The sequence below is a fragment of the Castor canadensis genome, chromosome 14 (genome assembly GCF_047511655.1).
Source record: "Castor canadensis chromosome 14, mCasCan1.hap1v2, whole genome shotgun sequence".
Lineage (NCBI taxonomy): Eukaryota > Metazoa > Chordata > Mammalia > Rodentia > Castoridae > Castor > Castor canadensis.
Window position 1 is genome coordinate 2,756,532 of NC_133399.1, and position 16,992 is coordinate 2,773,523.

At 38.1% G+C, this 16,992-nt stretch overlaps 1 protein-coding gene across 9 annotated transcripts in view; it reads left to right on the plus strand.

Annotated features, from left to right (window-relative positions):
- The window catches only part of LOC109674122 (uncharacterized), a 387,761-nt gene extending 377,393 nt beyond the window's left edge, over positions 1-10,368 (plus strand). For all 9 annotated transcript variants that reach the window (XM_074053671.1, XM_074053670.1, XM_074053677.1 and 6 more), the window contains 3 exons: positions 5,181-5,307; positions 5,493-5,544; positions 6,159-10,368. In XM_074053671.1, coding sequence (XP_073909772.1) covers positions 5,181-5,307; positions 5,493-5,544; positions 6,159-7,698 — 1,719 coding nt within the window. In that variant the 3' untranslated portion in view covers positions 7,699-10,368. The remainder of the gene's footprint in view (positions 1-5,180; positions 5,308-5,492; positions 5,545-6,158) is intronic.
- The last annotated feature ends 6,624 nt before the right edge of the window (positions 10,369-16,992 follow it).

Consider the following 16,992-nt stretch of genomic DNA (forward strand, 5'->3'; position numbering starts at 1 on the left):
ATGTATTACACATTTGTGGGTGGTATTGTGTTTTCAACTCAGGGCTTTGCACTTGGAAAGCAGGTGCTCTAATTCTTAAGCCCACACCTCCTCCTCACATTTAACAGATGACTTGCATTTTGAGAATCTTCTCTTTTGGCAGCTTTCTAAGGTTGTGCAACTCTTCCAAAAGTGATTGAAATTTTTCACTCTGAATGAGAGAATGAAAATCGAACGTTGTTTACAGAATATATCACAAATGCACTAGTTTTGTGAAACTTGCAATGAGTTTTTGGAAAGAAGAAAAGGGTGGTTATAAAATATCAGAGAAGAAAGAGTACTGAAAATAAATAAATGAAGATAGAATAAATCCTTTCTCTGGCTTACTGGTAATTTAAGTTAGGGATTCACATTTGCTAGGCACATGATCTAACACTTGATGACACTATACTGAGTTTGGCATATTCTCAATATTTTCCTGGCTCCATTTCCACATGAAAGAAATAGAGTTGTTTTGGAAATGCCAGTTGCAGGTTCTGCTTAAACACAATGCAGTCCCACACTGGGGAACGAGCATAAGGTCCAGGGAGGAGGCCAGTCTTCTAAGCACTGTGACTGGAATTACTTATTGGTCCTGGCACTCTGCCTTGTGGGGTATCAATTCTCCTGTCACACAGGTCTAACACAACAGGTCCTTGTTTCTATAGCCAATGAAAATTGCTGGAGGGAAAGAACTGTCTAGATTGTCCAACCAGAATCCAGTTGGAGGAGGCACCACCGCCTAATCTTTTGAAAATGACTTTTTGGTTCCCATCATTTTCTGAATCACTGAGATTTCTTCTGATATGGACACTGTGGCACTCAATCTCACTCCCCTGTTATGTGTGTGCTCAGCTGGGGTGGAGTGAAGAACCCAAGTCACCATAGCAGGCCAATGTAGTGTTTGTGACTAGTGTCCCCAGTCTTAGGAGGACAAGGAAGTTGGACATGCCTGAAGCAGTGGTGAAAGACCTTGACCTCCCCAGCACAGCACTGGAGTCTGGGGCCTTAGTTGCCTAAAATGCCTTGTGGCCCTCCATCATCTCTATTGCATGTAGTTCTGCAAAAATGACCAGGATCCTGTCATCCTGTTCTCTACCTCTGTGTAACCTGACCCATCCTGGAGCCCTTAATTCTCTCCCCAGATGAGGTTATAGTGGGAGGTAGTAGTTTCTCAGTAGCAGAAGCTGATTCTTGTTGTTCGCACTCCTTCCAATCTGCTTAGGGTAAAATTGATGGTCCTGAATTATGTAAAAATGTGGAAGTAGGGTCAAGAATGCACAACCAGATCCCAGACATGGGCTTTATGGTTTTAGTAAATATGTAAATTTACAGAGAGCCTGCATTGCATAACTCACTGCAATGGTGGTGCACTTGCTGTTGGGTTTCAAATGGGGTGGTTGAGATTGGAAACTTATCAAAGGCTTGTGAATATAATTGATGTTCTCTTTCATCAGTTTCTAGACAGCATTTTCAAAAAATGATATGAAGATTGAGGCAAAACATGAGCTTATGATTTCAGTGGCTGGACAACCCCAACAGCAGGGTATGCTTGTGCCTCAAGACAAGGCAAAGAAGGGCTGTTTTTTCAAGAGTGGTAAAGAGGAGCAAAAAGTAGTGAAAAGAACCTGAGAGGTTATGGGTAAACAAGGGACCCAAATTAGCTCCTGGATAAGAGATCCTTAGCCTTGAGACTGTTTTATGTGACATTGAAGGACACGTTGATATTGTGCCTCAGGCTGAGGGTGAGGCAGAAACTGGTTGGAAAGAGCAGAGAATTTCATTGGGTTAGTTTGTATAGTTAGGATCCTTTTTCAGCTGATCGAGTAAATTGATGAATTTGAGGTGGGACATGGAAGAATCAGAAGTGTGTGCTTCACTTGTTATGCATCTAAGTATAATGGGAACATGAAGGACGGTGGTGTATTGATCTTAACCACTAGTGTTACCAAGATTACTTTGCTTGGGTAAGTTTTCAGTTGGTTGCATTTTCATTCACAGAATTTGTCTAGTCCCAATGTTATTTGTGACAGTTGTGGAAGCTATGATGGACCTAGGGAAAGTCAGAGACCATTAGGATCTCCAGTTGAAAGAAAGGAGTTTCTTGAGAGGTTATTTTTTGGGGTGACATGTTTAAAAAACTGTGTTTGGTCTTTATCACAAATTCTATCACAAAATTACTAAAACTCGTAGAATACCTTGATGAATAGGAACAACTTTGGTTTTTATCCTGTGCCCCTTTAAGTGGCTTCAGAATATATGCTAGTGAAGTGATACATGCTACCATCCCAGATGCACAGGGTGGCCTCAAACTATGATCCTGCTAACTTCAGCCTCCCAAGTAGTTAGGATGACAAGTGTGAGGCACCAGGGTCCAATAAGTTCTTCCTTTTGTATTGTGTCTCATAATCATCTTTTAATTTGGAAATTGAAATACCCATTTTTGGAAAGTTATTGATTAGTTGGTTCAAAATAGGAAGGTAACACTAGGAAAAAACCAATAAAAATAATACAGGCAATCCTATTTTTATGTTTAATTAACACTTGAATTTGTTTTGTTCATTTCTTTTTTGTTTGTATCATTTTGTTTAAGTTTAGTTTCTTTCACTGCTTGGTATAGAATCTGTGACTTTGCTCATGCTCAGAAATTGACTACCACCATGCTATTGATTTCTTTTCTCAAGGACTCAATTATTTTTATATTTCAGTGTTTTTGGTGAATTTCAAATATTTCATCAGCTCACATCTGCAAAAATATCTAGAGCAAAAAGACTAGAAGTGTAGCTCAAGCAGTAGGGAATCTGCTTTGCAAACATAATTGTACAACCAAACAATAAAAAAGAAGGAGAAAAATGCAGAAAGTGATGATAGATAATTCAAAATGCTCTTCAGCCAACTGGATGCAAGTGTTACAGAATTCATTAACAACCAAAAAAAATTTTTTTTATGAACACAATGAATTTTTCCCAAATAGTAATGTAAAAGTATAGAACCCATGACAGGTGGTTAAATCAACTTTCAGTGCCAGGAAATTATTCCCTGTGATAATTCTGTTATCAAGTTGACAGTAAAGAGGGCTTTTCTACTGAATCAGGGTGGGCACCAATGAGCATAACTTGATGAAGAACAGAACACTTTAAAAATTTTGCTTCACAAGCATTTGGTTTTCTTTGCACTGTTTTGTACAAACTGAGAAAAATCTGAGAGGGAGAATCTAACAGAAAGACAACATTAGATTCTTCCTGCTACTGGAATGCTTTTGTGCTTTTGAGAGATGTGGGTATTTAGTAAAATTTTTACTATTTGGTTTTTGTGTTAGTTTCTGGCATACGGATAACCACAACTCTTAAGACCTTTGGAACTTGATTAAATGACCAGATGCATAAATTGTCGATTTTCACGCTGATGTACCACAACAGACAAAAGACATAGGAATATACTCAGTGAAATAATCTGAGGATATTCTGAAATACATGGAAAGATCTGCACATGCATGCATAGGAGGTATCCAGATGTCCTGGTAGATGTGAATAAAAAGGGTCTGTACTCACATTACTTCAGTAGATGGATACCACCTTAATCCTTTCCCTACTTTTCCCATGTTATCCATTAAACAGTGTTATTCTGTTTTTGACCCTTTGGAATTAGAAAAAGTCTTAGACCTTTCCATGTAGAAGTCTTCTTGATGCTGTCTTTGAATATATATCACAAACTGAATTCTGTGTGATATTGAACTACACTAATTTTACTTTTGTTACAGTGGTCATGGTTTTTGGGTCTTTTCTGGATGTCTTCTCCAGGATGTGAAAAATACTTCTGATTACCATTCATAACGTGTCCTGTTGGTATTAGAAACAATTTCAGGACTCTATTTCATAATTATAGTTAAAGTGGAGATTGTATCAATTTCCACCCCATTCAAACACTAAACTTTCCTGAAGTATTTGGATTTTGAACACTTATTTTTCTCAGCTAATTCTAAAATTTAGGACATAGATCATGATTCATACATGGTGTCTTATGTTGCATTTCTCAATCATGTTCTCATTCATTAGTGTATGCAGTTCACTGTTCCTGTTGTTCTGCTTTCAGTGCAGATGACAGGCATGTGACACCATGACTACAAAAGCATTCAGATTTTATCTTTTGTATTTCCCAATGTTTCCAAAGTTGTTGTCCTTCTGTTGGAATTACAAGGTTAGGCCTCCACAAGTGCTTCAAGGGATCACTTTCTTATTCCAATTATTTTTAATTGCTGTTTGCAATTTATGACACTGATTACACTTTTAACGTAGTTTCATTTATGAGTTTTAAGGTATAGTTTAGAAACTGCAATATTGTATACAGCTAGTTGAAATCCATCTATTTCCAGGGACACATGCCAAATTTCTCCTTTCTGCATTATGTTTTTTTCTTGCTAAAGCAAAAACTGTAACTTTATGTGAGTAATCCTTCATGAGTCTTATTTAGGTTTAAATTTTGGTTGGTCTGTTCTAAACCAGGTAGAAGCTTCCAAATGTTCTCTCAATACAGTCACCAAGGTGGTGCTCATTTCCAAAAAAAAAAAAATTGTTTTGGAAAGAGATATTAAATACTATTTGTCATATCTACTTTGTATTCATGACCATGAGTGCATTGCAGGTTCTCTCTCTGTTGAACCTTGCATAAATGTGTAAATAATCATAAATAGTATATATACAATAGGATATTGTTGGAATAAATTGCTTCAGGACACTCTCCCCTTTTTATGGTTTGTATTTAGTTTGGTGAGGTTCATTCCATTAGCAGTTCTACAATATCTGTAGACAAGAAACTTTTACTCATGCAGTAAAAACATTATTGCTGCAGTCTATTTGCACCTGATATTACTCAAATGGGAACTAAGAAGAAGGAATTTGTTAGTAGATTGGTAAAACCTCAGTGTATAACATGTAATTTCTGTGACCATGTTCTGCTTTGAATTCAGCAAATAGGTCCAGTGATATGTTAGAATTACTATGATGTGCTTATGAGTATAAATGGAGAATGAGAGTGTGATAAAAATAAAATGCATTGATTATGGGGAGACCACATCATCATGTGAATTTATTACACAGAGATTGTCTGTTTGCACTGTCATGACACTCACCATTCTTCTCATAAATGTGTGTGTGACATATTAGGAGCCCCTGACCTTTGAGGATGTTGCTGTGAGCTTCACACTGGAAGAATGGGGCTGTTTGGATCCTTCCCAAATGAACCTCTACCTAGAAGTGATGCGTGAAACCTACAGCAACCTGTCTTACATAGGTAAATATGGCATCATTACCTTAATCAAAGTGTGCCCTACTGTTGTGACTCAGTGGTGCTTTTGCCTCATGGGCTATTTAAAAAAGGACAATAATGATTCATGTACATGCATGACCATATTATATCATGAAAATAGCTAATTAAATACTAATGTTTTCTATGTGTCTATATTTTACAAACAAAAGAAGAGAATGAAAATATTGAAGAGGACTTCGGGAATCCCAGAAGAAATATGAGGTAATTCATATTCACCAAAACAGTGAGTATCAGATGTGCCATTGAGAAGAAGTCTGAAAATCAAGAAAATGAAACTAAAACTTGTACTTATAAATTGCTAAAATCAGTGAAAAGTTTATCTAAGATTGGAAAAATAATTTACACATCCACAATCAGAAAATTCAAAGTTTGATATGTACCATTTTTCATAATGTTTTGTCATAAGAAGTCACAAGAGACACTGTCCTGTGACAAATTAATCCCACTCTGTGCACAAACTAATTTAACTATATTATATCAAATTCCATCACAATGGGATTATTTTGCATGCTGGAATAGACTGGTTCCTTCTTTTATTTTACAATCCAACATGCTTTTGATCCAAGGCATCTCAAAAAGCACTTTAAGTGTATTTCAATGTAGTAAAATTTATTCAGAGTTGTCAAACACCTAACATGGAAATAGTGTGATGGAAACACATAATGAACACCACTGTTTTGGTAATAGCTTTCCTCAGTCCTACTGCAGAACATGTAGTACATTTGTGTTCATAAATCCTTACAGTAACAAACACCATAACTTCTCCAAATAAATAAATAAATAATAGGATAACAACGGTAATCTTTGTTTTACAGAACTGAAATATTTGAGAGACTGCATGAGCATAAACATTGTATTCAACATGGAGAACCCTTTCAACACACTCCAGAGAACATTGTAAGCAAGGAATCTCTTCTTAGAACAGCATCATGTAAAAGCAATATATGTGATGCTTATGGGAAAAACTTCACTGATGGCAAGGCTCTTCTAATCCATGAAAGGATACACAATGTGCTGAAATCTCATGGATGGAAACAAGGTGGAAAAGTCTTCACTCCATCTGGTACCTTTCACATTCATGAAACTTCTCACATTAGTGAGAAACCCTATGGATGCAAACAATGGGGGAAAGCCTACACTCATTCCAGTAACCTTCATATTCATGAAAGAACTCACACTGGAGAGAAACCCTTTGGATGTAAGCAATGTGGGAAAGTGTTTACTCATGCATGTTACCTTCGTTATCACGAAAGAACTCACACGGGAGAGAAACCCTACGGATGTAAGCAATGTGGGAAAGTCTTTAATCAAGCCAGTCACCTTCAAAGACATGAAAGAACTCACACTGGAGGAAAACCCTATGAATGTAAGCAATGTGGGAAAGCCTACACTGATTCAAGTACCCTTCGTATTCATGAAAGAACTCACACTGGAGAGAAACCCTATGGATGTAAGCAATGTGGGAAAGCCTACACTTTTTCCAGTAACCTTCGTATTCATGAAAGAACTCACACTGGAGAGAAACCTTATCAATGTAAGCAATGTGGGGAAGCCTACAATTTTTCCCGTGCCCTTCGTATTCATGAAAGAACTCACACTGGAGAGAAACCCTATGCATGCAAGCAATGTGGGAAAGCCTACACTTTATCCAGTACCCTTCGTATTCATGAACGAACTCACACTGGAGAGAAACCCTATGGATGTAAGAAATGTGGGAAAGCCTTTAATCAACCCAATCACCTTCAAAGACATGAAAGAATTCACACTGGAGAAAAACCCTATGGATGTAAGCAATGTGGGAAAGCCTATAGTGATTCAACTACCCTTCGTAATCATGAAAGAACTCATACTGGAGAGAAACCCTATGAATGTAAGCAATGTGGGAAAACCTACACTTTTTCTAGTACCCTTCGCAATCATGAAAGAACTCACACTGTAGAGAAACCCTATAGATGTAACAAATGTGGGAAATTTTTCAATCGTGTATTTAACCTTCGTATTCATGAAAGAACTCACAGTGGAGAAAAACCATATGGATGTAAGCATTGTGGGAAAGCCTTTACTCAAGCCAGTTATCTTCAAAGGCATGAAAGAACTCACACTGGAGAAAGACACAATGTGTGTAAACAATGTGGGAAAGCCTATTCTACAGCCAGTTACCTTCGAATTCATGAAAGAACTCACACTGGAGAGAAACCCTATGCATGTAAGCAATGTGGGAAAGCCTACACTTTTTCCAGTACCCTTCATATTCATGAAAGAACTCACACTGGAGAGAAACCCTATGGATGTAAGAAATATGGGAAAGCCTTCACTCAATGCCTTTACTCGTTCCAGTCACCATCAGAGACATAGAAGAACTCACACACAAGTGAAACTTTATAAATATATGCAATATGAGAATGTGTTCACTTTTTTCGGTCACCTTTGAGCCATGAAAGAACTTACACTGAAGACAAACCTTATAGGTGTAACCATTGTCAGGAACGTGTTCACATGCCCACTACCCTTAAAAGACATGTATGTACTTAGACTAGAGGGAAAAGCTTTGGATATGAGCAATTTCCAGTGACATTAGCAAATATGAACTCACTGCAGAGAAACTTTATAAGATTGTATCTTTCTTGTTGCCCACTGCAATTTGCATAGATGAGAATATAAAGCATTCTTTCAAGTAGATCCTGGATTTTTCCTTTTCTCATTTTAAGGTGTTGGTTGTTTTAGCCACCATTTTATGATACCTGTTCTGTCAAGAATCAATTTTCTCTTTACATTTAAATACATTGAAGTCTTATTTGTTTTCCACTGAGATCTATTTGTTAGTCTCTATTATTATATAATATATTTAAGAATATTGTTTCAAGATTGCTTATTAATATTAGAATATAGCTCCCTTTATATTCTTCTTTCTCTCACATTTTCTTCCTTTGTTTTCATTCTTTTTTCAAGATTAGTCCTGTGTAGACCTGTGTAAACTTTAGTCCATAATCTTTCTGTTGGAATTACAATTTGAACCTATTTCTTCTCTGAAAGGAACTACATATTTGGGCTTTATTGCAAGAAAAAAGGATGAGTTTTTGTTTCTTTTCTTTTTTTTGCTGGCCCTGGTATTTGAACTCAGAACTTTTTGCTAGCTGCTCAGACAGTGTACCATATTAGCCAACCCAGCAGCCTTTGTGTATTTTTAAGATATGGTCCCTCAAAGTATTTGCCCAAAGAAGCTTCCAAACCTAATCCTCCTGATTGTTCCTCTTCACCAGCTAGACTTAAGGTGTGAGCTGTTGTTGCCCAAGTCTGAGGATTTTGTTATTTTTCCAATTAATTCAAATGCCTTAAGGCATTTAGTCTACCTAATATACTTTGTAAAGTGGATTTTGTTATGTAGTTTACACTGTGTTGCTGGAAGTAGCGAATTGTAAACATATCTGAGAACCAGGACAACGCAGAGTAAACACAATCACACAGAAACTACCCCTTACCTTTGATAAGCAAACACCAAACATAGGAGAACAAAGGTAGCTAAATTATTTTCTTTAAGAAAAAGGCTTAATTAAAATGCTATCAGAAAGTGCTAAGAGCAATATGGAGGTTGCACTTCTACACAAGATAAAGGGCATATGAGGAGTGTGATAGAGATATTTGAATCCACATCTTGTTAAAAGAATTCATCAAGAAAAGAAAATAGGATAAACAAAAGTTTTACTTGAGAAGCAGTGGGCAACTGAACACAGGTAGTCCTACTGATGTGATATGAGAGTTGGGCAGGTTTGTTTATGTAATGCAAAGCAAAGAAAAAAAAAACACAAAGGTGGACCCTCTAGAAGGTGGGTGGGGAGACTCAAGTAGGAATATTCCACTGGGGGTCCTGAGAATTGAAGCTTTTATTGTGGTCAGTAGAGATGGAGATGGTCATTCCTGGAAAACTCGTCACACTCTGATAGTGTGAGCTAGATGCTGCAATCCGCAATTCTAATTGTTAGGGTGAGTATAGGGCAGCCACATGAGGATTGGGCCCTTCCTCATCACAGTTGGCTTACTGAAAACTCTACACCCAACCCTAAAGAATAACAAACATTCACCTTTACCCAATTACTAGAAATTTCCCACCCAACCTCTTAGAAAGACCCAATTATCTCAGGAGTGGCAGAGAGCTGATGGAGGATATTCCTTTTCAGTGACCTTTCTGTGAGTTTGCCCTGGGACTCCCTTCTTTCTTGAACTTCTCCAACCAGCTGTCCCTAGTCTACAAGGAGTTGTGGGCTCCTACCCTCTTGCTGGGGTCTGCCTCCAAAGAATTCTTCTCCCAATAAAGCATGTGTTGAGCCATCCCTGTACTTCTTTCAACAGTCTAATATCTCTATCTCCTCATCTATCTCTGCACATATTTTATTCCAACATGCCTTTTTTCCCATTAACAGTAGGTACACAGGAGGCATTGATCAGGGTGATTACAGTTTGAATCCAGCCTGGATAATTACTTCCTGAGGCCACAAGTTCAAACCACAGTATGCCAAAAAAAACCCCAAAATTTTTCTTCATGTCATCAAAACGTCCTATGTGCTGGGTTGGAGTTCATTTTGGCTTAGATGGACAGGCTAAGGCTGAGGGTCCCAGGTATCATGTCAGGAAGATCCTGCTTTATCACAGGCATTTGTTAGTATTAGCTCTCTAATCTGAAATATGATTCCATATCAACAGACAAGCCATGGTTCTCAGCCATCAGGATTCCTAAATTCTTCATTAGTCCTCATCAGAGACTTCCTGCTTCTTAACCAATACAGTCTCATCACAGCATCCATGATTCCATCCTCTTTATTATCCAATAAAAGAGAAGGTGAGACTACTCTCATATTTGGTCTGTAACTGAGTGTGTGCCTTTTTACATGGGTTCTCTAGTAAATTTTACTGTGGGATTAAAAGGTGCTTGCACATTATTTTGGTAATGCTTTGTCCATTCTCTTACACTGAGTTTGTAAATATTTTAGCAGGCATAGAGCAGTTAGGGAGACCTGAGGAAATGAGGAGAAAGGCTAATTTGTGCTATTACTTGAAATTATTAATTCCTTAAAAATAGTTTATGATTTCATAAATGAGTTGGGTATACATTTGCTGACATAGAAATGAATTACATGTTTCATTTTATTCATTTGAAAAGGAATATATTTTCACCCTAAGTTTATTTAACTCACTACTTCTCTTCTGACTTGATTAATATAAGAGAAATAACTGCACACTGAAACAGGACATCTAAAATTGACATAGATTTCATTAGTTCTCTGAATATCATATTTACACTTTAGATGTCCTGATACAAATAGGGGATTAAAAAGAGATAAGTATACTTAAAGGCATATTCTTTATGTAACTGAATGATCACAAACAGCTTTAGGCCACTCACGAAGGTAGCAATTTTCTTAAGGCAGCAAGGAAAATAGAGTGCCCAGGGAGCTGCACTGTGGTAAATGGACAAACTATGGTGAAAATTTACTCCTGGGGCAGAGGTGTGATCCAGCTGACCCTCCGTAGTACTCATAGCCTTTGATAGGCTGCTCTCCAATTTCTTGAAGGGAAGGGGCAGTGAGGGTAATACATGTCCATCATTATGACCAAAATTGAGTCAAATACTTTAGATTTCTGCATATCAGGATTAAAAAGGATATACCACCAAACACAGAAAAAAGATTAGAAACTTAATATCAACATTTCCAGCCTCCACAATGCATAATACATTGTCCATGATAAATATACATGCATTGTTTCTGAACTGGAGGCAAATGAGGCCCTTCAGATAAGCATTTACTTCCTTAACCAGAAATCCATAAGAACAAAGGCCAGAAAACTAAAGTGTCAGTAAGAAAGGCTGATGGCAGAGAGTAGTCAAGTTTGAAAGCTAAAATGTCCTTGTGGCTGGCTTTAGCAGAATCTACAAATTTATTAGTATGACCTACAAAAACTGCCAGGATGTCCCAAGGATATTCAGAAATATTTCTTCAACTTTTGATACTGGTTCCTTGGTGGGAGGGATTTTCCACTTTGAAGTTTAAAAATTTTGCACAGGTACTGCCTTGGAGAATAATCTACTTCCCCATGTCATCACTGTTGAAATTTCTACAACCGAAACTTAAAGAAGTGGCAAATGTACTCTAATATCACTACCACAACAAGGGTTACTGAGAACCACCTGTTGTGATTTGTCTCGATCTAGTGACAGGAGGTAGCCTAGGATAGGCAGGTCGGGGACTGAAGAAGCACAGATGCAAGGATAGCCAGAAAAGTGCATGCATCACAACACAAACATCTTTTAGAGACAATAGAAAATAGAATCACCTTGAAACAACATCCATTGCTGGGCATGGCAACACACATCTTTAAGAAACAGATACAGAAATGTAGGAGGGAGTTCCCTCTAAATGATATCCTTAGTGCCAAATCTTTCTGAGCAACCCATCTAAGATTTTTTTTTTGTTATTCAAAATCCACCCCTCAGGAAGACCTAAGGAAATATCCATCTATCAGAAAGACTCTTGGGATTTCAACCCCTCAAACTGACCAGGAAACATTTTCATACTGTGGAAATTTTATAGTGGATGCTACTGGTCTCAGCAAACATTTTCACACTGTGGAAAGACTGACTTTAATTAATTAAATGTTTGTTTATTTGGTGGGAATGTATTATAACTCAGGGCTTCCACTGGCTTGGCAGGCACTCTTCCTGTTGAACCCTATCCTGAGCCCAGACATCTTTTATTTTGTTCAGTCTGTCACATAGCTTCAAGACACGGAGAGACTCATGTCAAAAGACAAAGGAACTGGGAGCAGGGAACAAAGGCATGCATAGCAAATGGTTCCAATCACAGGTGTGGCATGGTTGGTCACCACATCAGCCCCTGTTCTGGGAGATGTTCCAGAGTTATCTGGAGGGTGTTCCACCTAAGCAGTTTAAGTCTAAGTCATAAGTATTAATTATTTAAGTCTGAGACTTGAAACACCTTTATGAAGTATAATAGAGAGTAAGTAAAAGCCAGAATACTCCCAGTTAAACAGACTGTGCTTGGGAAAATAATTCCATGAGCATGGACTACAAAACATAATTTGTCTCTACTTACATGGAAGGCCTTGGCAAAAATATGAGTTTGCCCTCTATCAGAGGTGCCTGTAAGGGCTTGGATATCTACTATCCTGTGTAAGATCACTTCTTTAAAACCTCTTGACTTTAGTAAGTTCTTGAGGTCTGGCACAAGTGAGCCCATCTGAATTGTGAACCTTTCCACTCTTGTCTCCAAACTGTCTGTGAAAGCCTCCTCTGACTTTTTCCCTTTAACTTTTCCCCCAAAATACATACTCAATATCCTTCTATATCCTTTCTAATTATTGATTTGTTGACTTTGTAACTTGTATTTTTAAAATGACATTCAAAAAATTTTAAATTTAAATAAAATTGTTTTTCCAATTACCCTTACATTTTCACTATGAAGACCCATGAAGAAAGGCAATTTTAAACTGTTTATCTGTAAGTAATTTAAAGACACTTTTGTTAATATATCAAACTATAAGAGAATTGAATGTAAATTACACTCATGACAAAATGAAACAGATTGAGGTTCCTGTCCACAAAAAAATGCCTGTATTTTAGTTAGACCTAATTGAAGGCTTTCATTTCTTGGCTTTAACCCAATAATAAGAATCACCCAAAAGATGTATAAACACATGCATATGTAGGAAGGTTTTAAATTAGCTATGCCATAAATATCAATTTAAGCATGCACAGAGTTCAAGAACATGTAAAAAGTAAGTGGCCACAAGAACAATGTTCATTTATTTTTAAATTTATGGAGCAGATTGAGATGTTTTCCATGTTGTTCTTTTAGGACTCATTTTGGGCAGCTTGATATCTAAGGCAAGAGTCAATGTAGGGATGCATTTTGAATCAGTTTCAATCTCCAATAAGACTTTGCCATAGCTATCAAATTTTTGTATCTAATAAATTAATCATACAACAGACATAAACAATATTCACCCAATGACATGCTAGACAATTACATTAATTCTGAGTGCACCCAAAGATATTGAAGGCTTTACATTTACCTCTTGAGGGTTTTCTAAAAAAAATAATTCTAGTAATAGCTTACCATGGGCTACAGTAGGTTTTTTAGTAGGCATTAAAGTAAATTTTGGGAGCCTAGTGTTGGGTGTAGAGTTGGTATCCCACATATTTGCCTGGACAAAGATATAGGATGCACAAATCCACCATTTTAGTTCATGGTAAAAATTTTTAAATTAGAATTTGTATGACAGACTGTTGAGGTAAACAGGATTACATTTCCATTGAAACTGGTGATAGAAATCATGGAAAAGGTGGAGTGAATTACCTCCTGATAAGTTAATTTAACTAAGGGGCCTGGTGAAAAAAAAATCCACATGCCTTATTGAATCTATAGCAGAACTCAGGAAGGCTGTTCTTTTGCCTTTTAGCTAATGCCATAACCTAGGAAACAGATTTTAATTTAAAAACATGGGACAATTTTAGACATAGAATTGAAATTTTCCCTTTGGTCTTTCCAGACTGTGTTGCAAGTGAGGCTGAGGGCATGGGTCCATAATCCCAACCATATGGTGCCTTGCCCAAGAGAATGAATGAGCCAGCCCAGGGTCACCACCTGCAGCAACCTGGACATGGCCAATCCCTCTCCTGTTCTTGACATATCTGCAATGGTAAACAGTCTCTCTCAAAAGCAAGACGTAAAGGAAAAAACCTATTAAAGTGTTCAGACAAATTTAGAAGCTTAGTGTTAGGTGGATGACCAGGAGATCTGGACAGAAAAGTAACTTCCATCATCAGCCAGATGTCGTTTAGATTTGCAACTGATTTTATGTTTGCATTTCCAGGACCATGTGAGTCACTGAGGAGGCTGAGAGAACTGACAGTATGACTTGGATTTTTCTTTCCATTTCTCCTTTGTCCATTTCTTTCTCTGTTGTCAACCAGATGGCCAGTCTGGGAGAGGAGACATGCAAATTTATTTAGGAGCCATTGGCTCTTACATTCCTGTGTTTCCATTAGAAACAAATTATTGGATAGGGTAGTGGTAATTTTTTCATGAGGGCTGTCTCAATTAACCACTGTAATAGTCTTCAGACACAAGGCATTATGCAACATCCTGCTAAAATTAAGACTCTGGACACTAAGACCAAGGAATTTAAGAATGAGGTCATCCAACCCTTCCATCTCTCAAATAATTTTTTCATTAAGTCAGTGAAGGGATCATTTATACCTGAAATTTCAGCTAGTTCTTTGGATAAGGTAGTTAATTCCTGTGGGGCCTCAGTAATTGTTCCAGAGGGGACTGTATTGTTTGGTATATACATGCAACACGAAACTCCAATCATTATGTAAACTCCTCCTTTTTCAGCCAACATCAAGTCTAATGCTAGCCAGTTCTCCTAAGCTATCTGACTAGTTGGTCCCAATTATTCTGCTATTCTTTTGATAGTGTCCCAGGGAGGAGGGCCAGAAGTGAAAGAGACAGGCTATGTTCTGATAATGAGGCAGCAGGAAGGGATGGCAAAGCAGAGATAAAATTTAAAGTATTGAAACATGGAGAAGGTTATGTTAGAAGGCGGAATGAGATACAACCACCCAAGAAAGACTTTAAAGGAGAGTCTTTATTAGCCAGCTGGTGACTGCTCTGACCAACAGGTCGTCAAGACCCATAGCAGCCCTGATCCACTTTTAGCAGGGTTTATAAAGGCAAAAATCCCTGGCAATCTTTACGAAGCAAGCAAGCCTGGGTATGGAAGCAAGACAATGGTTATTTGCTAAGAAGTATTATCTATAAGAATGAATGAACACAATTAACACAATCCACATAATCATTTGACTGTATCCTAGTTTGGTTCCTCCTGTTCTTTTAATTTTATAAGAACTAGACTCCCTCCTGAACTTCCTTTACCTCCTTCAGCTTGAAAATTAAAAATGGTACCTGATTAATGGCTCCCCCCTGCACCTGATTAATGGCTTTTCTCTGGCTAAGTTATTAACCATTTCATTCTCCACTGCTTTTACTTACAGAGTCAAATCTTAGACTCTTCTGACTGGATAGGATCATATTTAGTTCTCAAGGCCATCAGTTTTACAGAAGAAATACATTGGTGGATAAATTTAAGTAAAGCATTTAGAACACAGGGCCCCACTGTTAGTCCCAAGATAAGTAGAATTAGAGGTCCTGAGATTGCTGTTATTACAGTAGTTAGCCAGGGGGACCAAAAGAATAGATTTTGATACCAGTTTCCTGATGATTTGCAGAGTTCTTCTCTGTCCTTTAAGTTTTTTCTTACTAAATTTATGCTGTTTTTAATTACCCTCGAGTGGTTTGTATAGAAACATCAGGTTTCTCCCAGAGCCACACATAGTCCTTGTTTTAAAAATAGGAGGTGTAGTCCCCTTCGGTTTTGTAACACCATCTCAGCTAGGGAATCTAATGAACTTTCTAAATTGGTGATAGATTGTCCTAACTCGTGGAGATCTTGATAAATTTGTTTACCTACAGTTTTGAAGTTTATATCTCCAGTTATTAATGCAGAAGCTCCTATGGTGGCCAATCCAGCTTTGCCTAGTCCCATCAGGATGGGTACCAGGATAGGAGCTGCTCGCCTAGCTCCATGATTGGGAAAAGGAGGGGGAATTTGTAAGTGTTTGCCTGCTTCCCCTTCATATAGGTAAACCTGGGGAATGATATGGGTTAATACACAGAGTTCCTCATAATTTTGTCTGGTAAAGACATGAGAATTGATTCAAGGAGTTATTCCCATAGGACAGGCAAACCAAGTGCCAGGAGGGGGCACAAGGAAGGAGAGGTAATCGCCTGGATCTGAGAGGATGACTTCTTGGGCACATGAATTTTGATAAGGGGATAGATCAAGATTGTAGCCTGGAGTCCTAATATAGAGGCCTCATCCCTGGAGGTCCCCAAGGGTTGGTTTGGGGTTAAACCCCCATAGGCAGACAGATTTATTTTCTTCAACTTTAGTTTGGGTCACATTTTCAACATCCTGTTCTTCAGAGCCTAAGATGGCATCTACCCCACACCTACATAGTAGGGTGGCTCAGGATTTAATCAGAGCTAACAATCTTGTGTTAGATCAGGGTTAGTATCATTTAAAGCTCTAAAAGCTGCATCTGTAGTCCTGAAGAGGCCTCTCTGAGTAAGTCATGACATGGGAGAAGTTTGGGCAGGGGTAACTGTAGTTTTTCTTATTTTGGGGCCTCCAGGGGCAAGTTAGCCAGGAGGGATCTGGTAGGGGTTGTAGGCATTTGGGCTGATAGGGACCTCTTCCCTTATTTCCACCATGCACTGGATGGTGAACTCTGTCCCTGAATCTTTTCCAGTCATGTATAATCAAAAGCCCCATGTCCTTCCCGTTTCCCACATGGACTTTGACCAGGATTGCCAGGACTTTAAGGTTATCTTGAGAGCGTTACAAGTTCCCCTTCCACATGTCTTGCTGGGTGTGTTTCTGTGAGAATCTGTGATGGAGATAAAGGGGTCATTATTTGTCCAGGGGGCTTCACTTACACAGCTCCAAATTGCACAGTGGTATTGACCTGTGCCCTGGCAGCTAGGTACATTTGCTGGACAAACATAATGCTGT